The sequence below is a fragment of the Melanostigma gelatinosum genome, assembly GCF_949748355.1.
Source record: "Melanostigma gelatinosum genome assembly, chromosome: 18".
Taxonomy (NCBI): domain Eukaryota; kingdom Metazoa; phylum Chordata; class Actinopteri; order Perciformes; family Zoarcidae; genus Melanostigma; species Melanostigma gelatinosum.
Window position 1 is genome coordinate 7,972,624 of NC_136651.1, and position 23,992 is coordinate 7,996,615.

General features: G+C 41.9%; 1 protein-coding gene across 1 annotated transcript in view; it reads right to left on the bottom strand.

The window, feature by feature from the left end:
- Positions 1-3,396: 3,396 nt before the first annotated feature.
- Positions 3,397-23,992, bottom strand: part of hcn1 (hyperpolarization activated cyclic nucleotide-gated potassium channel 1) — a gene marked incomplete at both ends in the record, with an annotated part of 53,998 nt that continues 33,402 nt past the window's right edge. The window contains 4 exons of the mRNA XM_079289884.1: positions 3,397-4,508; positions 11,202-11,366; positions 15,956-16,196; positions 19,812-19,958. Coding sequence (XP_079146010.1) covers positions 3,397-4,508; positions 11,202-11,366; positions 15,956-16,196; positions 19,812-19,958 — 1,665 coding nt within the window. The remainder of the gene's footprint in view (positions 4,509-11,201; positions 11,367-15,955; positions 16,197-19,811; positions 19,959-23,992) is intronic.

Here is a 23,992-nt window from a genome sequence, read left to right on the forward strand (position 1 = left end):
CAACTGATATTTCTTTTTGTCTAAGCCTTGGATTACATTAATGAGCTGAACAATGACCATGTGAGTGGGGTCTAAGAGGGCCGAGCAGCTCGTCTGCCCCCCCCCCCCCCCTCTCTCTCTCCACTGCGCACATCATCAGTAAACATATGAAACCTGTGGTCATCAAAAACCAAATCAACATTTTGGTTTGTCTTCTCTGGGCATTATTAGTCTCAGTTCCTTTTTGCATCTCTTCCTTTATTTTTCTCAAAACAAACAAACTAAAAAGAAACATACAAATATATGTGCTGGTTTGTTGAGAGTCTCTATACTGCTAATATGTAAGCTTGTTAGTTTGTGTTGTACATCACCATTAATGCCCATTCCGGTATGTTAGCTGTGATTGGAATAGTGAAAAAAAGCACATAGATGGGAAGCTCTCCCTTCCAAAGGCAAGTATCAAAAACAGCACAAAGCAACAGTGCTGCTATCCATATTGACTGTGTACTAGTTCCTATACACTATGGCATATTCACGATTAAGCGCTTTCCGTTGTATGTGGAACATCTTCCCCCCCCCCCTCATTTAGAACCTCGTACAGGATCAGGGAAGCACAAATTCCCAGGGAAACTGGTCCCTCACCAACTCATTCGATGCCAAACCTAGCTGAAAGAATCTGTACCTTTTTGTGTATTCGTAAATCAGAAAGTGCAATTCAAAACAAAGACAATGACTTTGGCCAGTTTCCTTCCACGCATCAGTATTCAACCCAAAAGTCAGTGGCTAGCTACAACGAAAGGTCTAAAGGTGCTCCAAATGTCTCGTTGAGCGTGATATTACTGCTAAAGATTGCACTTTTTCTTCTTCTTCATTTGAACTGTACATGACCTCTTTAAATATTCTATATAGCTTGACCGAGAATGTTAGAGAAAAAAAAACCTGCCTCTAGGAGTTCACATTGTAAGTAAAGTTACCAATTGGATAAACGGAGACATTTGGCCATCGTTGCTTACTCCTTTCCTGTCTAAAAACACTGAGACATAGAACACAGAGTATAGTAAGAATGAACGCGCAGTTGTGTGCAGAAGTATCCCCCCCCCCCCTCCCGCGTACACACCGCGCTCATACTCTTAACAGAAAGGATGGAACATGGCTATAGTTTAGGCACAAATACTTAAGAATGTCCATGTGAAAAGTCAATGCTCCTGTTCACACACAGATAACGTCTAGGCAGACGGACAATGAACAAAACATAACATTACATTTAACGTCAACATTTTTGAGATAGTATCTTTTTAAGTATTTGTGACAGTGCATGCTTTCATGACATTGGTGGGTTGACTGCATTGGTACACTATCGACACAATCTGTAGCGAGGACTAGTAATCTTTTTTAAAAAACGGCATCTCGGGAGGGCTTAGTCACTGTGAACTGATGGGATGTTTGGTGCCGTGAAAACTGTGACTCTAAATAGTGATTCTGCACGACTGACAGCAGAATGCATTTTACCCGCCGTTTGTGGAGACCATCTAATGTGCGTGCAGGGAAATGGCCTGTAAGCCGCAAACGGCCGGCCTATGTTAGTTAAGTCATCAAATACTTTTATTATTGCAAGATTAAAATAGCTCTTATTTGTTGTTTTGATAGAGTCACAATATTCTGGCGTTACCTTGCTTCCCTGGCTCAGTTTAGAGTACCCAAGCCCACATAATGGATTTACATGAGAAAGAAACCTTAATGCAAACCAGCATTTCTATTCTCTGAATGTCTTCCCCTTCACACTTGAGTGACTGGATCGCGTTGGATACGAGTTGAAAACATCGGGCCAGGCTCTTGAACTACAGTTCGTGTGATACGACAGCGTACGGTACAGTTTTACTTAAACAGATTAAAAAAAAATAAAAATAAAAGTGTGATGAATACAAAAAAAAGCTTTCCGGCCCCGAACAATACATTTAATAAAATGATCAGTAGGACCGTAGTATAATAATCATTCCTAAAATGATCTTCAGATTTTGGACAATGAGGCGATTATAAAAAGACACATTAACTTTCAATAGGATGGCTTTTAAATGAAGTCGTGTATTGTAAGTAAATATATGTTCACTTGACGTGAAAACCCTCCTCGTCCTCCAACCAGCCGTTTCTCAGCGTCACGTCGTGCTATCTTTTGCATTAAGGTTTGCTTATCTCTTATGAAACATGTATTTTGTCACTAAACCTTTTTCGCATATAGATGATATCCAGGTTCCTGATAGAAGTAAGACATTGTTATGATAGAGAATGCACCACACAGTATCTGTAAATACTAGCTCTACAAAACTATGTACAGCACACATATAGGTAATCTTTATGTCACAGTCTATTGCATAATGGTGATAATCTTTAGTTTATAAATATTATAAATATACACAGAATTTTTAAGCAACATTACGTAACATCTCAGCCATCTGAAATTAGAAATAGAAAACGACAACATCCATCCATGTCTTTCTCCACACTCCATTCTCCTCGAAAAGAAACAAAGAAAGCAGCATTTCTATTATCTATTCCCTTTGGACCCATAACACTGTCATGGTTTGTACGTGAGCCGCTGTGGGGATATGGTGGCTCAGCATACTGTTATTTTGCCGCCGAGAGCGACATAACACTTAGTTCCGTATCTTGTGTTGGTTTCTGGAATGAGGGTTCAGGACAGTGTGAGATTCATTTCATGAGTGTGTGCTTTTTGAGATTATTTGTGGTTGAGTTTTGAGTTGCTTGCATGTATTGTTCCACAGTGGTGCCTAAAGCTGCTTAATAGGAGAAGATATACAGTTTCTCTTCCTCGATGGTAAAAAAAAAAAAAACGAAAGAAAAAGTCGTCAGAATTCACAATGCATTTCAGTTAAAAAAAAAAAAGAAAGCAAGAAGAAAAAAAAAGAAAATAAATAAACTTCATACATTGTATATAATTCTTTATATTTCTCAGAAAGGAAGACTCATGTTTATACTACAGCTTTTAAATTGCCATTGCCAAATATTCTAGTTGGATTTTACAGACACCGTCACATGCACGCACGCACACACTCTTACACACCCATACACACAGCGGTATATATACAGTATATATATGTATATATATATACACACACACACACACACACACACATATACATATGTATATATATATATATATATATATGGCGTAAAAGAAAGGAGAGATGTATCTGTATAATATACATTCTTAAGTTAAGGGAGACAATGTGTCTAAAATATAATACAAGGGATTGTATGTACAGGGTTTCTATGAGGTTATCTTAGAAGAAAATAGGAGAGAAACAAAAACGCTGAAGTTCCTCATCTTTATCTCTTTTGTTGTATCTCCATTTTTAAAAATGATTTGAAACTTTAAAAAATTAAAAGGAAAAAATGGGATCATAAATTTGATGCGAAGCGCATTTTGTCTTGCTCAGTCTCTGTACTGCTCAGGACAGAATCTCTCCTAGATCCGGGGGATTCCCTGTGCTGGGTGGAGGATGATGATGATGATGATGATGCTGCTGCTGCCGCTGCCGCCGCTGCTGCCGCCGCCGCGGCCGAGCGCACCGGGGGCAAAGCTCCTGACGACATCTGCCGGAATAAATTGACTCGCTGGGGCACTGTGGTGCGGATGCCGCTCTGCAGACTCATTCCCTGGATCGCTGCCGCCGTCGGCACGATGGAGGTCAGAGAGTCTCCCGAGGCTGGGTGCACTCGGGGCCCCAGAGATGATGCGTCATGTGGCAATGACGGTTGGGAGGCCGATAAATGTCTGATGTCTCGACTCAAGCTGCCCGACTGCAGAGCCTGTGTGCTCTTGTGGATGTCTCCCCGCTGCGGTGAAGGGACCGGCTGCTGCTGCTGCTGCGCTGCAGAGGCTGCGGCCGCAGTCAACGCAGCGGGCAGCTGGGCGAGCTGCTGGGCGAGCTGCTGCTGCTGCTGTGTGGAGAGGGACAGCTGAGCGATGGGCTGCTGGATGAGCGACAGCTGGGAGGCTGTGCGCGAGCTGTACTGGAAGCTCCGGTTAGCCAGAGGGGTCTGCACGGGCGGACTACACATAGCAGCAGTGAAGGAGCAGGGCGACATGATCGCTCCTTGCTGCTGGAGTGGGACCTGTGCGTTGATGGAGGATGAATTCAGGCTGCCGTGGGAAAGACTGGGAACAGAGTAGACCCCCTGCACCGCAGCAGCAGCAGCGGATGGCAGCATGCGGGCAGCAGAGGCATTGGCAATAGCTGAAGCACTGTAGGTCAGGGGAACAGAGGACTGCTGGAGCTGACTGGTGCCAAAGGCACTGGGGAAGGGAGGCTGGGCAGGTGAGTTAATGATGGAGTTTCCTGACATTGGCGTTGAGTTCATCCCGGTGACGGACTGCTTGCGGTCCACCATCATCACCATCTCCCTGTCCTGACGGATAATCTGCTTCAATAGCTCGTTCTCCTGCGTGTTGAAAACGCCGGCGTTCAGATCCTTCTGGAACTTCTGCAGCAGCAAGGAGTTCTTCTTCCCTGTTGGGGTGCAGTCAGGAGAGGTGAACACATACAGCAGTGGCAAACTCTGGTTGCCCTAAACCACAGGAAGAGGGCAGGATACAGGACAGTAATAACAAAGATGCAGCTTGTATGTTTTAGTAAAAAAAACACATTTGAAAGCGCATTTTCTTTGTCACATCTTCAATATAGGAGTTTCATCCACTAAATGTATGAATTCACTACTAATTTAAAGTCTTTCAATCTTACAAGCTGCATCTTTTCACGTCCACTAACTTTTCTCACATTGAATATAAAGTGTGAAGGACACACAATGGTAATGACTATGGGAAATATACAGTTTGAGAGGAATGAAGGACACATGAGGAGACAAAGATGACTGAAAGTGTGACGTGACAGCGTAGACTGTGAAGGTGCTGATGTTGACGATGAAACAGAAGAATACCGATGAGTTGTACCCACGCATCACGTCACTGGACAGTATTGTGTCGAAGCAAAGACAATAAGTCGAAACTAAGAACATTAAAAGCCACGTTGTATTTAAATCACAATAACAACTCGGCTAAAACACACCACAAGGACAATTAGAATAACCTTTAAAAAAATATATAAACAAAGTGACAATAAAAACAAGCAAAGAAAGCGACACAGATCTATTCCTAACACACTACCACAGTGGGTACAGATTGTGAATATAATTATACATTAATTACATTTATGGAAAACTAAACTTTACTCATCTCACCACAGAATGCCATGTTATCTTGCATGGAATTAACTGAAGATTTAGATTCATTTTCATGAATAAAAATGTTCAAAATACAATTTTTTTATACTTTAGTATAAATTTGTATGCAAAATTAAATAATATAACATTTCCCTTAATACAGTAAAAAATAAGTTTTTAAAAGTACTTCATTTCTGCTCTGTAAAGGCCATTTTGTGCCCACAGGCCTGGGAATCTTTCCCAGCCAGTCACAAATCACAGACCGAGATAATATAAACTTGACGGATGGCTTCTTTAAAACACCGAGCACTTTGGGAGCAACACTGTGGTAAAATGGTAAAGCATGAAGGATGTCTTGAAACTGGTCTTTTGTAGAAAGAATTGCCACATTTGACAATGATACTAATACAGATTTAACATCTTTACTTTGAATGAATGTGTCCAAATGTGTTTAGAGGATGTTTTTCCTGCAATTACTGTGGACCTTGTGCATCGACAGGCTGCGAAGCGTGATTGGTCAGTGAAGAAGACAGAGTTGACTGAAGGCTTTAGCCACAGTCCATCAATCGTTAAGCTCCGTCCTTGAGGGCGGAAGACTTCTGCACTGAGTTTACAGTTGAGCAGCATTTTCTGGACGGCTTTCTCCGCTCAAGGCTGCCAACAGGCCGTGCATTCGGCTATCAGACAGGATTGATGCTTTGTTTTGCAGCCATTGAACAGCCGCTATGGGTCGGGTTGAAGGCTAAAACTAGCACCACGTACTGACTATGACACTACTGTTCACTTACAAGGCTGCCGTCATTGCATTTTTAAAGGCGGCGCAGTTAAACTCTGTAGATTGGAAGGACAACACATATTTATTATTCCTGCAAAAAATAGAACCTGAGAAGTTTGCTGGCAGTCAGACAAAAAGGGCTTCGGTTCGGATTTCAGGGTAACAAGCATCCGTGTCTTCCCGCTGCCCCTTTTCTTCTTATGTCTCTCCTCCTCTAATCTCTCTTTGACATTTTGTCCCGTTCTCTTTCAGTCAAAGCTGTGCAAAAGATAAATGGGCACTTATCAAACAATATAACGTTTAGCGGTCAGTTATTTTAAGAAGATAATTATTTAATTTCACGTCTTCTCCAGAAAGCTGACATTTTATACGCTACATTATAGCTCCAACAACGGAGAGAAAATCATCCGAATGGCTGAGGAAGTGTATTGTACCTTAATAGAATAGATTCACAGGCACTTTAAAGAGTCTAACTCAAGGTAAACTTTAATGCATTTCATTTTTTATCAGCCCTGAACTAAAGAACGTGACTAACTAACCAGCTGCCAGGCTGGAAACATTTTAGTGCTACTTAAACTACATCACGGTGAATGTCAGAGTCCTTCTGTGGAATATATACACACAGCCTTATAGTGATACCCGTGTTTGATTTGTACCTAATAACCACCTTATTTAAAAAAAAAAAACACTGGCCTGCTCTGACCGTGAAAATATATTTGTTCCAGTGCAAATGTCTACAGACAGATCTCGTAATAAACACTTTAAACTTGTACTGTATATTCTCTCATTTCCAAAATATCCTGGGCAGCGTTCCCAGTGAATGCCAGAACTCACTTATGAGCATGTCTGCAAAACGCACTTTACCTGATCTATGAACTGACTTTGAAACACTATCAGAAGATTGTAAAAAAAAAAAAAAAAAAAAAATGGTATCCTCAAAATGAAAACAAGCAAAAAACGTCAACAAAACATTAACATCACTCATGGGTAAACAAATGTTTCTTTTTTTTTTTTTTTTAACATACAAAACTTTGAAACAGAAAATGTTTCAGCTATGGGTCAAGTCACCATTTGAGAATAATATAATTACAGTATTGTGTTGGTGATTCGTCTTTTCTGGCACAATGGAACCAGTGATATTAGATCAATATACAAACATCACCAATAATAATAATAAGTAATTAACCCATATCTGACAACAAAAACATACTTGTGTAAAACTCTCAAATCAAACAAACAGATAAAAACAAGCAGAACACAAACATCGTAATGTCCACAAACATCATATAAATAGTGAAGGCTGTATTTGTCAAAAAATAAAATACACAAATTTTGTGACGCATTCAAGGCTTTATAGAGACATTTTTCATTCTGACTCTAAAGGCAATTTCATAAATAATTTGTGATAAATTGTTCTTTTATGAGTCACTGCAGGAAATGTTTTTTCTTTTTGCTTTTTGTTGAGGGTTATTGATAGAACTTATTTTAGAGAGGCTAAGTGTTGTAAATGTGTGTGATTTAATGGATTACATAAACGTTTGCCCTCCACATGTAGTCAGCATGACTTTACTGTACCTCTGTCCAAATACTTTCCTTTGTTTAGTGTCAGAAAAGCTAAAAATGTTCCCCCAAGTCATTTACACAAAAGACATAATTCATATTTCAAGCCAGACAATCAGAAACAAACGTTTTTATTATATTGGTGAAAACATGAATAGATAATGAAATGGGATATCTGCATGTAACAAAAGGTGTGTGTGGCATTGCATTAGTAAAGTGTTTACATATTGTAAAGCCCTCTGAGGCTAATTTGTAATTTGTGATTTTGGGCTGTACAAAAATAAATTGAATTGAATTTACTAATCTGCAGACATGAGTTTGTTTGTGAATTTACTTTGAACAAAAGGTTCAAAGAATAAATACAAATGTCACACCAATAGAGCTGAGCATGTGGTCATAATCCAGTTAATTATTCTGTGACGATCTCTTACAAAAATAAGCATGGCATGTGACACTGAATGGGTTGTCTTTTGTTTCATTGATTGTCTTCGTTGTTGACATTTTGAATGTGTCCATCAAAACATCTGCAGGACTGGTGTGGGTGACTTGACTTATGTGTCACTGATGCAGGAACTAAACAGATGATGCAAACCTCCAGCAAGAGGTCAAACTCTTGGAGGATGAATTTGAGACCGGATCCATTTAGCATGCCTTTATTGGTCAATTTGTCCCTGTTCGAATATTGGAATTGGAATAAAGTGTTTACCTGATGCCTACTCGTCGGCCAGGACACTCTTGAAAACGAGATGTGCTCGTCTCAAGACGGACTCCTGGTCAAATAATTTTTAGATAGATAAAAAATAATGTCAAATGTGCAACACGTTATTGGTTTCAAAGCATGGTTACTTTTCTTTCCTTTTTAGAGCAAGACAAGCATGTAACCAAATGCAGTTCATAGGTAGAAACGATACAACCAGCACGGATCATGACAGAGTATCTTCCCTCGTATGAGACAAAACCCCCTTGATGGTTAGTCTGAAAGGATGGGTCAAATCTATATCACTCTGAGCAGTGTCCGTCAGAGTGGGCAGCTTTTATTTTGAAACGTTTGGTGTGAAGTTAACTCAGCTGGTCATAAAAAGGGCAAATGTAGATTTAGACTGTTGAGGCCAAAAGGCATGTTGTGAAGGGACTTCACCACAGGGCAAATTACGATTATTTAATTTTATGCTAGCCCAAACAAATAATGCAACCTTGTCTCCTGTGAATTACGTTCAGATGCAGCTTCTTCACAATTGGTTCGTAGTGTTATAGTGTGAGAAGTAGGTGGACATTCGTGTCGCACATCGGGGGGGGGGGGGGGGGGAAGTGTGGGCGTTGGCTTCCGGAATGGATTAAAGCACAAAGCTCGAGATGGAGGTTTGTGTCCCGTATTAAACCAAATATCTGTGTGGTCATTTGAAATATTTAAACATGACCACATTCTTTCTCGAAACTCTACCAAGTAGTTTGCATCAGTTGTCATGAGCAGACATTGCAGGATGAACACTGATGCTGAGCATTTCGCAGATTTGTTTGATGTAAATTTGCAGGTTAGTATGATTGAACAGATGTATTTGATATAATCCAGCCATCCAGGCGCCATCATGTTCCCCCCCCCCGCCTAAAAACAGATTATATATGAACGTAATTCTGAGGAGAAAAGGTTGTCTCAACAGTAACAGTGCTTGTTGTTTTTTTGATTGGCTCTGAGCGGCCTTGTTCATAATCTGTTGCTCATTGCTTGTTGCTGACTTGCCTGACACTACAGTATTTCAATGTTGAGTCAACACTAGGGTTGCAAAGCAATTCAATATTGACGTGCCTGTGTCCGGCAAAATAATACACAAATACAAAGCCATGACAAAGAAAAACAACAACAACAGATAGAGAAGTAGATACAGACTGCAAGCTTTAACCACCGACATGAGACAACATTGGCACACTGCCACGATGCAAATTCAACTCTAGTTTTGTACCGAGGTGATGTTGCTTTTCTGGTTAATGTAATTGGGAAACAAAGCACCAAACATTATGGCCTCTAGCGTTGGCGGCAGCCATAACAGTTTGTTTTTGTTTGTTTGATCATTGATGATGATGAGCTGCTCGGGTTGTCCGCATAGCAGCAATCATATCATTTTTAAAAGTGGTCTATTTTCACAAATTCCGTTTCTTCCTGCATACGAAATAATACAGGCCATCAAATTCATGATCAATTTGTTTTTACATTTCCGTGTTACAAAGGCGGAAGGTCGATCGAGGCATTGTATAAAACTATTTTATTTCATTCACCACCAGTAACCTGTTGCCTTACGAGCTGATATTCATTTACTTAGAGAGCATCCACCTGCAATTTGAATTAAAGTTTTGTTTTTAGTTGCAACAGGTGGACATACGCTCGTCAAACTTCTACACTAACGTCAGCTATTCGTAGCACGCCAACATTAGGATTGCCACACGCATTGCAGCCGTGATGTACAGACTCTACTGTAGCGCCTCAACTACAAAGAAAACCAAATTAAGAATCAAAACACGCGCTTTTCACACCGGCCTTTTTCAGGATTTGACAAATTGCCATTTTACTTTCTTATAAACAGGGGTTGGGTACCAGATCTTAAAATATGTGCAGTAGCATCTGAGATATCAACACACGATGCAAATAAGCCTCAAAGTATACTCGCTAAATCCTTCTTATCACTTAAACGTGCCGTTTTTATTATTGTCAACTTATTCATAATATCAAAAGGTAATATAGGAGAAAAATTATATTAAAAAAAATACATATTTCTAATGCAGCAAAACACAAGCGATGACAAAGACATACGTTCTACTACTTCCGTTGTGGACAACACTTTCACATTATCCTCCGCATGTTTGATTTGTCGGTGTCTTAGTTTCAATTAAAGTATTAGAGCAGACTGAACACATTTGACTAAGGAGTTGGAAAACACAAGGGCCAATGCAACCAATTATTGCCCTGTTTGTATTCCATACATGTGCCCCTTTTTTAACTGGAAGAAATATGTGTGTGTCTGAACCATTATCGCTTATTCTATTTCAACTCTAATCTGTCAAGGCCAGGTTCTTCTACCAATCAGTGAACAGAAGGAAGCATTGTTGACGAGGAGCTGAATGAATCCCTGATGTCACCTGGCCCTGCTCTTTGTTTTTACAGGGTCTGGTTGATTTAGAGAACTCTGATATGGGGTGGGGTGCTGCTCATACCCAGGAGTGCAGATGAGTGGAAAGAGGGCCAGACACACATGCATGTGAGGTTAGCTTCCATCCACTCGCTGACATCCAGCGGGGGGGGGGTCAACACCAAACCAACGAGGGGGCGAAGTGACTCCCTCCCGGACAGCGACATGCACTGCCTTCCAGTTAATCCAACCACAAAACTCTACTTTGGTTCTTTAGAAGGATTAATGCTGGTTACAACAAATTCTCTTTAATGTTACGTAAGACAAAGAGAGACGGAAGTAAAAAACAACAACAACAGACAAAAAAACAAGATAGCATACAAGTCATGCAGCACAAGATGGCAGACACAATGCTGTGATGAAGAAAGAAGGCAAACAAATACTGATAAAGACAAGACAACAAGGCACGATGACAGGCAAGAGATTCGACCAATCAGACAGGACAGGAATTAGATGTGGGCAGGTCTTACCGATGCGGTCCAATCGGTCGATGGCGACCGTTTCGAAAGCGCGTCGCATCATGGGGTACTCCTCCAGCACCTCGTTGAAATGGTCGACAGAGAGCGAGAAGAGTCGACAGTAGGTGTCTGCACGCACGCTCGCCGTTCGTCTGCCCTTGGTGAGCAGACAGATCTCTGTGCGGCGGGAACACGGAGAGACAAGGGAGGACAGAGAGTGAGAGCAGGGAAACAAAAAAAAAAGAAAGAGTGCAGAGGGACATAAAGGAAATCACCCCTTTTGCAGTTCATCCCAAATCATCCCAATTGCAGCTCAGATTACCATACAGATGAACCTCGAGTACAAAAGGGCACAGGAGCAGAATGTGAACGTACATAGAAATGAGAAGCCCATCAGCGGTGCCGTCACCTGCATTATACTAAGATAATTCCTCATTCTGCAGAGAGCTAATGGTCCCATAACACCAGACAGTAGTCAGCTTTACAAAAAATGTAAAGTCTGTGAGGCATCACTGCATCGCATCCATTCTCAGATGTAATGGACGACTCAATGACGGTATGGTGACGTAGCGTTCCGGTTCAACCCCTGTAGTTTCTCACATGCAGAGGTGTGAAGAGAGAACACGCTGCTTTGTGTCAGGTTTAGATCAATCGAGCAACACATCGGAACCCTGATGACCCTGCAGCTCCCGTCCCGCTGTTATTTGCGTTCAACTATTTTTACCGAAATACGCTCAATACACCTGTCTGTAATATACACACAATGATTGGATTAAAGATCTCAATTAAAGAATACAAAAAGTATTATGCTGATGTAGTTGTCATTATCAGTGGAGAAAGAAGTACTCAGAATATACAGTGAGGTCATTTAGCCCTGTGGTAATCAACCCCATTCAAAAAATGCATTGCTTTTGTGAAATATTGGATCATTTTACAAATAAATGAAACCACCTCAGAGCTCAGGGACATCTGAAACCGGAGGGGGTCCAATTACAAACTGCTTTTCTCCGGGAGGTCACAATAAAAGCAACTGGTGATTATAACTCTCAGATTTATGGAGTTAAAAACAACACATTTTGCCTCTGGAATGTAGTGGAGTAGAAGTAAAAAGTAGGATGAAGTGGAAATACTAATACGTAAGGTACCTCAAAGTTGTAATTAAGTAGAGTGCTTGAGGCAAATGTATCGTAGATAATAAATCAAGAGTCACATCACTTTCACTTAGACGCTTATTGTCTGAACCAGTCTGAACTTCCTCACCTAACCAGCAGTCAATACATGAATATGTGTGCTACTGTAGGTGATAGGGGTTTGGTAAAAACCAGACATTCACAGTGCCTTATCTCCTCAGTGTCTTCATGAATCATTGACACAAGGCAGACAGTCTATCCAGCCCCCGCCCCATTCCTTCAGCCTACATCTTCTCTTCTCTTTTATAAGCTTGTAAAAGAAAAGCCGTCTTCTAAGCATCGACTTCCCTGAGCTTTCGTTCAACCACCGACACCGCTCAACCTCCACCGACATTCAACCCTTCTTTTCCAATCTACAGCACAACTTCCATCTCGATTAAACCGTTAAATGTTAACGTGTCGCGATGACGCGCCATGAGCTGTCGTGAAAATAGAGCGCAGAGCGTGTACTCAAGCTGTGGGTGTAAATAAGGTGTCAGTGCTGTTAGGGTGGGAAAGAAAAGCTCCCTTTAAGTGGTACCTCTGTTAACAAGGAGAGGGAGAAAGAACAACCTTTGTCTTGTTAAATGTAATTTCACTGATGGTGGAGAAACAGAGGCAGACGCAAAGGCAGGTAGCGAGGGGTTCGATTCACGAGCCTGCACAGTTACATCCAGAGGTAGAAATGTTACCTGACAATGGGATGTACGGGGATAATTAATTGGCTGGTAGGCAGCTAACAAGTTGCACATTCGGCGTACACACTTCGTAGTGGGAGCCTAAACTGTTTTGCTCCTCCTCCCAGTTTTCCTCTGTTGGAGTAGCGCTTTCCAACTGTACTAATTCATTTTGTCAGACTGCAATGAACTCCAGCTGCGAGTGACTGTTTGAGAACATGGCAGTTGATAATCGGCTGACGGAGCGCAGGAAGAGTCTGTATTATGTTCACTGTTTGAACACTGGTACATACATTCATCATACATCAACATGTGCAGCTACACTCCAGCCATCTCTCAAAACACAAACATCCACGCGTGCATATTCGTGTATTTAGGTGGGACTCAACTAAAGTATTCAACTAGCCTCTCTTACTCAACTACTTTTGATAACTACTTGATCCATGTTTTAAGCATTTATACATTAACACGACTTTTAGAATAGACACATATTTAAAAAGTCTTTTGAAGGGAAATATTCTCTCTGTCACCTGAAAGACATTTGTCTGTGTACATGTGTATTCCAAGGTATGTGTGTGTGTGTGTGTGTGTGTGTAAGGCATGGCCCTGTTAACGCTTCACACGATGGACGTGTCCGTCACCTAGCAACAAATCATCACAGTTGACCCCAGGAGCATTTGTGGAAATTTGCGATCACTTCATGTGTCACATACTCCAATGGCAACCCCCCCCCCCCCCCCATCCGGATGTGAGACGGAGGAGAGAGGGAGTCCCATAAGACATTTAAGCCCAATAGGGAGTTCCATGCACTGTCTGTCTGTCAATGAGTACATTACACTCTACTCGTCCCTTTGCCTCAGAGCGACTGCGGAGCTGTGTGCTACCAATATGTAATCCTATTCACGGAGGTCCAGGAGTGATTACTATGATACCTGTGCAGCACGCATTGGCCGTTGCAGGGGGGGGGTGCTTTGTGACCTGCTGTCCTCGTCGATGTCCTGCTCATTACTATGCTAATAGTTTCCTGTGGCTGGGCCCGGTTTTGTTACTCGCTCTGCCTCCCTCCGTGTCTGGCTCAGTCCCCCCTTTACCGATTTCTCATTCTAGCCACGGCTCGGCCTGGTTTGTAAGGGGAGCGTGAATCCTCGGAGGAAAGGGGGAAGAGTGAGGTGCCTGGTACAGCCAGCTGCTCCCAACTCTGGGCTCATCTACTAATGCCATGCGAGCCGGTGAGAATACCAGCTGGGCTGAAGGCAACAGCAGGTGGGCCGGCACGGACTGAACACGGCAAAAAAGAACAGTGCGCCCTTCATTATTTGGACAGATGCAACACATATATTTGAATTAAAAGATTAAATGGGAACATGGACTGCATGTTCTCCATGTTCTCTGTATGCTTTTTTCTCTTTTCACTGAACGGATTTTAGATGCTGATGTTTCACTGAACATTCTCCTTCAGCTTCCTGCACTGCTTATTGCACTTAAAGTATGAACTCTTTTGCATTCTGCTGAATCAAGCTGGACTGTTATTTGTGAGTCTCTGCACACCAGACAGGAAGCACAACACAAGTAGAGTTAATACTTTTGTGGTACAAAAATAATCTTCAAAATGTCCTGTATTTTAAAATTTGGTCTTTTTCAGCTTCTAAAAAGTGAGGATTTTGCTGGATTTTGGGTAATATTATATATACCTGCGTTTTTTTGGACACAACTTGAGGACATGACATTGACGTATTAAGACTTCTGAAGTCGACATGGCGACCTTGTTACTTGTAAATCCAATATTATTCTTTCTTTCAGCTGTTTTTTTTGTTTTCGAGCATCTCCTTGGTGAAACACTAAATACTCCAACCGCTAACTGTTTGGTGCTGAGCAGGTAGCATACAGAGAGTTTTTTGAGCTTTTTTTGGCAGAAAACGGCCAAAAATGCCGGCATGAGAGCCGTGAGAGTGAACCAAAAGGATGCGGCTGGAAAACTACAAACAATAAACTGAAACTCACTGTAAAGCTGTTAAGGGGAGCTGCAGATTTGCCCACAACTGTTCAGTCAACTTACCATTATTACTTTTCATCCTCTGACTGGAAGCAGTGGCCAGTTAAGCTGCTGCAGTTTCATTGTTTTAATCTGAAGTTGTTTGATAAATGCTCACTGCCATTACGATCCATTTGTCAGAGCCTTATTGGCTGAAGGTTTTATCCTGACATGTCAGCTTAGGTTCTGAATCAAGATCTTCTTGTTCTGTGCCACAATGATTCTTTAGCAGAATATCTCTTGAGCTGCAGCCCCGGAGGATTAACTGTATGAACTGCACTGCAACTGCCACGTATCTCACCGTATGACATGTCCACTCTATGCAGAAGTCAAAAACGCACCCTCTCCTCTGGCAATCCCATATATACTGTGAAGTGTTGCACTCTTAGTGGCATGACAACAATCCTGTGGTTTGAACAAGCAGGGGAAAAAAAGACGACTCGTTTCTTTTTTTCATTCGCTGCCTGCCTTAGCTCGCCCGTGAGACATGAACGGCATGCAGCAAGACACACCAAAGCGAAGGTATTCTTAGACTCCTCAGCCTCCTTACATAGTGGGGATGAACTCACGAGATAAAATATGCAAGATCCTCTAAAGACGGAAACTTTACTTTGCTTTCACATTGACAAAATCCGCAGGCAGATATTGTCGTGTTTGAGTAAACAACGTGCAATGAAATTACATTTGACATTTAAAACATTAATGACAACTGTAATGTTTTGCAGAGGGAATAAGACTCGTGCCGAGAGAAAGAGAGAGGAAGACAGAGAACAGAACGAGGGAATGGCAGTACCCACGTATACAATTAATGTATGTATCCTCATGTGTCAATCTATGAAAGAAAGTATTTCAAAAACGGATTTCCATTTGTCACGATTTTGTTCTAACCTCCAAAGTAGGATCCGTCGGTCAGCTTCATCTCCTTGTTGAACTTGGTGATGACACTCGCAACACCATGCTGAATGAAGTACATCTTCTTCCCGACAGTGCCCTCTCGGATTATGTAGTCGTTGGGTTGAAAGACCTCAAACTTCAACTTGCTCAGCATCCCCGTCACGAAGTTGGGGTCCGCGTTGGCAAACAAAGGCATGGTGGCCACAAGCTTACGGCAATTGAAGTTGACAATTTCCTGGTGGAGAACAAAAAAAAACAGAAACAACTGAGATCATGCCATAATAATTTCCACCTACAACATTTCTGCTGCTTTTCTCTGCCGGCGCAACTGATTTGGATGCGTATTGCTGCTTTATCCCGAATACTTCTAAAGCACTTCCCAGCCCTCCTGAGAAGAAACTTTTTGGCACACGAGTCAGACCCTGATGAGTTAGCCCTCTGGTGCCGGCTGCAGGCCATCTCTCTGGTCTCATCCTGTCCCCTCGGACCCAGCAGGAGATTAGGAGCTTGTTGTCTGTTTACCCATACATCTTTGTTGCTGTGCAGACGGGAAGCCGTGGCACTTGGCATTTGCGTCGGTGTGTCGTTGACCCCCCGTGAGGGATAGCTCTCCTCCAGTGACAACAGGACATTGACAGAGAGATAACCAATTTCTGGGACGCTCGCAAAGAGATGTAAGCTCAGCCTCAGATGCCGGTGTCAGCTAATGCCACGGGGCTCTGACCTCAATCATGCACCAGAACTAATGAATTAGATCGTAAGCAATTTTCATGCCCAGCCAGGAGTCTTCTTGGGGAAACAATCTTTGGCTATGCCTATTTAAAGATTTGTCATATGGCGGAGAATAAGAGACGAGTGTGAGACAGAGGAAAGGAAACAGGGTGGATAGAGAGAACAGCGAAACAGTCTGACTGTTAAGTTATATTTTTGCCCATTAATGACAAACTGCATGGATTTCACATGGTTATATTTGACATTTTTTTGTGTTTGAGTTTGAAAATCTTTCACTTTTTATGGCAGAACAGTTTGTTTGCACAATTATCTGTTGGTGCATTCATGGACATCTGAAATCGGAGACATCAGCTGCTAAATAGCGAAACATTCAAAGCAATTTTTCCTTTTCTTTTACTTCATGTTTGGTTTTATGTCTCTGTTGACCAGATTACAAGACCAGAGCTGATCAATCAAATGCTTTGTGGCAGAAAACAATTAACTATTGGATGTCGGAGTGAAAAAAAGCAATACCAAGGAGAGTTTTTAAAGTGGTTTCTGCCCACAGCTGCTGTACAGCAGCCAACTGTTCAATGTGATGTATCACCCGGCGTCAAACAGCCGTGAAGTCACTGCAGGTTGAATTACATCGTGAACTTAACGTATACAAACCAGTAAAGGGTTCTTAGAAAGATTTTATACACACAGTAAAACTAAAATATATATTAAATAAACATCAATGAGAAGTCTGACGTCTCAGCAGATGAATTTGAAATTGATTTTACCGTTATCCATAGCTGCACACCAGGATGATTAACTGAAGGCTTTCCTTTAAGCATCATTACCTTTGACCTGCACATCAAACCCAAAGCTATTTCATCCACTGAAAAAGAGTTGTCGTGTGAGTCCCAGGTGGTCAGAATTGCTTGAGCAGCCACAATCTGGCACACCTGGTTGGCAAGACTCATGAAAGACTTGTGATGAATGATGTGCCAGAATCAGTTAAAGTACACTTGGGCTGATTTCATGGCTCTCATTTGACCCAAAGCGAATTGGAGCGCCGCTAAGTGGAGCTGATTCTGATCCCAAATTGACCTATAAGTCAACACCCCCGAAACACTCAGTGGCAATCAGCCCGACTCAGCTAGCTCAGTCTGAGTCAGTCTACCTGGAATGGGTCTGGCACGGAGCTGCATTGATGGATTCCTGGCTGCTAACTGGTTCGGGACCAGGGTACAGACGATGGATGCAGAGATTGAAAAACAAACCGCACTGTCCCTTTCCTTTATTGCAGAAGCCAAATAGGCCTAGCCTTGCAGAGAAGGCGCCATTAGTTGTAAGCGCACTGACAAAACAAGATGTATCTAACTGAGGAAGCTGTAATTTATTACTGTCTGTAAAGTGTACAGCTGCTCTTAGTCTGATACCATTCAAATAGGAGTTGGAAAAAGCAAGCTCATTTAGAAAAGTGGCATTGGCACTGGCATGAAGGGCGACATTACTCATCTCGCTTTTTGGAAGGACAGTCTAAGAGCAGGTGAGAGGCGGGAGGTGGGATGCATTTGGGTAACTAAATATTAAATGATCAAGCCAGAACATGGCAGTAATTGATGAGAACACAGCATGGATGCAGCATTCAGTCATCTTTCCATACTTTGTTTCACTCACTGTACTGTTCTGGGTTTTTGTTTTTATTGGAATTCTGATGATCAGACAAAGTTTTTCATTTTTAGAGATTATGAATAAACAGGCCGCATACCTTTCATGAGGGGGAAAACAATCCATTGCTTTAGTTCGTAGTACAGTAGCAGCAGGAATCAAAAGATTACCCGTGCGAACTCGTTTATTATTTACACGTCTTTCTGGGCAAAAAGAATAAGGTAAATAAAGTGGACTAAAGCCAGAAAACATAGAGGGAAGGTAGTGAAACTACAGGATCCTGAATCAGAAACACAACAGAAGACTAATCAAATCTTTACTTTCACCTGCAACAACATTGCAATTAGTCTGATCTCTCTGGAAATTACTTTCCATACAGAAGAGAGCGCTCGCTTATTGGAAAATAATGATGTGAGTGTAGAAAATGAGCAACACAGAAAACACTTTGATGAGTTTTTCTGAATGAGTTGAAATAATCCACAATTGAAATAGCTTGGGAACAGTTATTCACTGAAATGGCAACGTAAGTAAGCTCGTACACGTGCCCCGTTTCGCTCTGCCGATTTGTTTTTACCCGTCTGTCCCATGGGCATAGCTTTCACTGTGCGACGCGCTCTCGATGCAGGTTTTAACTTTGCTTGCTTTGCACGGCGGACTAAGCCTGTAGGATTTTCTGTGTAGCAAGTCATACCTCCACAAAAAAAAAAAAAAAGGGATGGGTGCAGCAGCTCCCCACACCCCTGCATGGTGACTTAATGGGGCTACATGAAAGATGGTCACGGTTCCTACGCTTGCTTTGCTTTTTAGTGCTCTCCTCTCTCATCCACCTTTGCTTAATTACCCATGTAATCTGCTGCTATGAGGGGGTCAGCCAGGGACTTCAAAACTGTTCTCCGACTTCACGATAATCTTTAATATTCCTTCTCAGTTCCTCCCTTTGTGAATAATATATAGTACACTTGATCCTCGGGCTGTGTGGCTGTGCTACACTGATGACTTGTGAATATTGAATATAGAACAAACTGCTCTGGAGCTCAGGTCGTTTGCTGAAATTGAGGCTCAGGTAATGTTTCTGTGCCGATCACTTTCATATCTCTGATGGATGCTTACTCTGGGTTCACCCAGGATGCTGAGGAGAATCCGTTTTGCCGTTTTTCTCCTTTAACATTAGGAGACGAGATGACAAGTGTTGGTATTTCAGCTTCAGGTGCAGCACACATGAAGGTGCCAAATGAAGATTCACTCTTCATCTTGAGGGAATAAACTCATTCATGTTCCCAAACTAAAACCACCGTGTGACAGCGTACCTGTCAAGAACTTTTCTTTTTTTTTCTTCTAGATTTTTGATTTTTTTTTGTTTTTTACCTGTTCCAAAAATAAACCTTCAAATGAACACTCTCAAAAAGATTTATAAATGTTGCTAAGCGAAAGAACCAGTGCTTCGATTCAGTTTCGGGTCTTAAGAGAGAAGTTGCCTCACCTCTTTGAGAGGGTCGTTGAGTTCACTCAGGATGTTGTCCTCGTCAAAGATTTTGCCTTGGTAGCGATGCTCGTAGTAGTCGTGGATTTTCTGCCGCATGTCTGCTGGAAGCTTGTGGAAGGACATGTATTGCTCCACTTGCTTGTACTGGGAAGACAAAGAAAGCAGACAATCATCAGTTGCTGCATGTGTATGTGTGTACGCCAAACATTCTAATGGCAGTGCTGCACCTTGGATAAACACACAAAGGTCTTCACCGAGTGTGTATTTGTGTCTCTGTATTGAGGACAAGCCATGCTCTCACACAGTCACAGTGCCATGTCCTGGTTCTGTGTGTGGGGAGGGAGAGACAGAACGAGGGAGGCAGGTGGTGAAGGAAAGTAGGAACAAGTACAGGCCCGCGGCTATGTCAGACCAAGGTAGCAGTTCCGATTATCTCACCCATGCAGGAAGCCCAGTCCTATTGGGCAACCGAGCTATGATCTAATGTGAACGAGCAAGGTATACCTGATAACCTGGAGCGATTCTGAGGCTGCGTGACAACAAACCAGATGGCACAGATTGCATGGCTGATAATTACTTGCATGATTTCTCTTGAATATTTTGCTGTGATTTCTTTAATTCTGAGTGCATGAGCTGTGCCGAGTACAGTATTGATTTTATACGACAAGGAGACATAAGTAACTTGTCATTTTCTGTTAAAATCAATTTAGGAGGTATTTACAGCTCGTACTACTAGCATCAATGATTTAGGCAAAATTAACAGTTATTTGTTCTTCAGATTTTACTACTTTTGAATACATAGAAATGCAACTAAAATCAAATTTAGGGTATCGTTACTGTGAATTAAATCACTGGTTAAATAGTTACTAGTTGTGCTATTCATACAATTTGTACCAAGTGCAATGTGTTTCAGTTCTCTGGATTTAGAGGGATGTATCTCCCAAAGAGTTGATGGTGATTTGAAATGAAAACATAATGCTATTAAAAACATTGCTGTTATTATTATTACTGGGATGGAGGGAGAAGGATGGATGAAATGGAAAGGGTAATGAGATGTGGGAACTGTCCTGTTTGTGGTCATTCATTTCATCCTTGTGGAAGTTCAAATTCCATCCACATTAACCTGAAGGCATGTATTGACCCAAAGAAGAGGGGAAAAGAGAGAACACTGCAGCTAATCTATTTTGATCAGTCGGTTTCCTCACACGGGCCTTTCTGCAGACAGAGCCAGGGTCGTGAAAACAATCTTCCCAGACAGTCCAAGGCCCTGACACCTGAAAATAAACACCGTCTCCCACACTGCCTCTGGGAATCACAACAGAGCAGTGCGTGAGAGCCAACAGTAGCTGTGTGGTTGGGAGTCTCGTCCAGTGGCAGGCTCTAATGACGCAAACATGGCCCACAAAATGAGATTTGTCAGTGAGAGAGAACACACTTAAGTCACAATGCCTCCTTCATTAACTCCCTTCGCTGCTGCAGAAAGATGATACTGATAGTGATACTGTGAATGAGTTTACAGTCGAAGCTGGAGAGTGTTGCACCTATCTCGGCACGGAGCATGGCATAACAGCCCCGACACTTCAGGTGTGATATGTGCCCTCCAGCTTTAGGCCTTGTTGTCATAATGATGACTTCATTTGTAATTGCATTGGTTATCCCTTCTAATGGAGCAATTTAGATAAATGCTGACTACACTCCTCCTCATCCATCCTCTTTCTCTAAAGACAGTCAGTCCTGAGCTCACATGGGAATGAACCCTTTGGTACAAAATGAACCCACTTCTGTTCTTGCCAGTGGCACCGTCAGGCTTTCCTGTGGATGTTATACAGCCCGAGGGGCTTCTGGTGTCTGCAATACAATACTCCATACATAATGTCTTCATGTACTGTAAGATGTGGTAAATCCCAATTCATTATCACTAGCTTATGAAAAACATCATCTTGAACTATTCCTTCTAGAATGCAAAAATGTGCATATAGTATGTACAATATTCACACTTGCAGATTTCAATGTATTTTTTGGACTTTTTATTGGCACACAAGTAGTTTAGGTAGATTTACGTCACACTCTAAACCCAGTACATGAATAAGGCACAGGTTATATACGTCTTAAAGCAGAGCTGCTGGATGACACGCAGCTGTGTGCTGGCTTACAGTGATTCAGCACCAGGGCATCACAGCAGGCATGTCGTGAGACTATCCATGTTTTACACCGTCATTTCCTTTCACCCCCTCCTGCTCTCTTCCTCTATATATTTTTCTCTGAATCGGTTTCCTTCCATCTCTTCAAATGATGGCCTCGGTCTTGAGAGCATGAAAAAGGCTTTTGTAATTTAAGTAGAACATTTCTTCAAGAATGATGACTTTGCATCTTTTGTTCTCTTCCCTCCTCATAAAAGTAAACCCATGTCCTAGACCTGCTCTTAAAATATGTTTTACATTTATATTTTATTTTTTATTATTTTTTATTTTATTTTTCTCTGTGTATGCAATTTATTGACCCTAGGGTCACATTGTGTTTTTTTATGATTTTAAATGTCTGCTCTGTTAAGCACTTTGTGATGTTATGTCTGTGACAAGCGCTCTATAAATAAAATTCATTCATTCATTCATTCATAAACATCCTCTGTCCTTAGCCGACGTCTATAACCTCACACCAACGTTCATCGCTCCGTGTCTCCAACCCCCCCGGCTGCGACAGTTGATAGATGTAATGACTACAGGCTGAGCACCCTGAACCCATCCCTGCTGCTCCTCAGCCTGCTCCATTGATATGCACAGCCATACAGTAAATCTGCCCTGGCTGAATCTGGCTACACACTGGGGCTCCGTTACCACAGACATGGCATTTACAGCCTGAAAGTTGTCAGTTCGATGCCGAACGGCGATGTCGAACGGCTAAAGAGGGATGTAGATTCAGCAGATTTGCTGTGAAGCAGATGTACATCATATACTGAGCAAGACACGTCACTAATTCAAACAGTGGCCGCGAATGGCTGACTTGTTTGCTGTCTGCGACCCTCTGTTGTGTGCTGTCTGCTGTGAAATCTGCGTATCTGGCCATGATCTATCATAGAATCATTTTTTCAATTATGATAAATTCAAGCTTATTGAAAAAAATAGCTCCATGCTGTGAATGACTTGTTTTATTTTTTACCTATTATTATCTCTGCCAGGAGGATCATGTGAGTAAGTGAGTGAGTGTGCACCTCTGTGTCTGTCCATGACTACTCTAGCATTCGGCTGCACCAAACTGCATATTATTTTGAGTGCCCAGTTATGGCTGCATGCTCAAGGACTTCGGATGGTTGCGGGACTTACACTTTTTCAAAACACCTTTCGTTGCCTGTGTTATACTGCCATTGCAGCCTGCTGACTCCCCACTCACTACTCTCATCACTGGTCAGCTGGCTCACTTTTATTGTTTTGTATGGTGGTTTACTAACTGCTAACGCAAGTACCAGTACACACACTGCTGTATCAGCTTACTTCTATAGTTTAAGACGGTGTGTTTGGCTAACCGCTAACTGTTACAGTGAGTGTTACTACAGCTAGCAGCAAACAGCTAAAGGAACTACCAGTACACGGGCTGTTGCTGTCCGCAACTCAGCAGCTGCTACTCTGGCAGACAGTTTAGTGAGTTGAATTAGAGATTATATGACGCGTTTTATAAAACACCTTCGAGCCAATTGCCAACATTTCTAGTTCTGATCTGTTATTCTGTCAATCAAAACCTGAATGAATGGCTAAACAAATGAATCTCTCTTTTTCTCAATCTATTACAGGATGGTGAAACTTAATACTTAGAATTCATAATTCCACTGACTAGATTTGGCCTCTTTTCCACCATTTTTTTATTTTTGAAAATACGAGGCGTGGTTGACTTTGTACTATAATGATACTGCAGCAATCAGTATTGTATTTTATATAAAGGCATACAAGCTGGTGCTCCTAATGATGCATTTTAATTAAGTGCCATGTATAACAACACTGCACCAAAAACCACAGACCAACAACAGGGGGGTTGTTTCTCTACATTCAAATTGATCACGGAAGCGTCTGGCAAGGTCGGGACATCGTTTTAGAATGAATTGATAACAGCTAAATGCTTTCATGTGCAAGGCGTAAATGAATGAACTGGTATTTTAGCATGTCTTGTTATAGTCAGAGCCAAGGTGA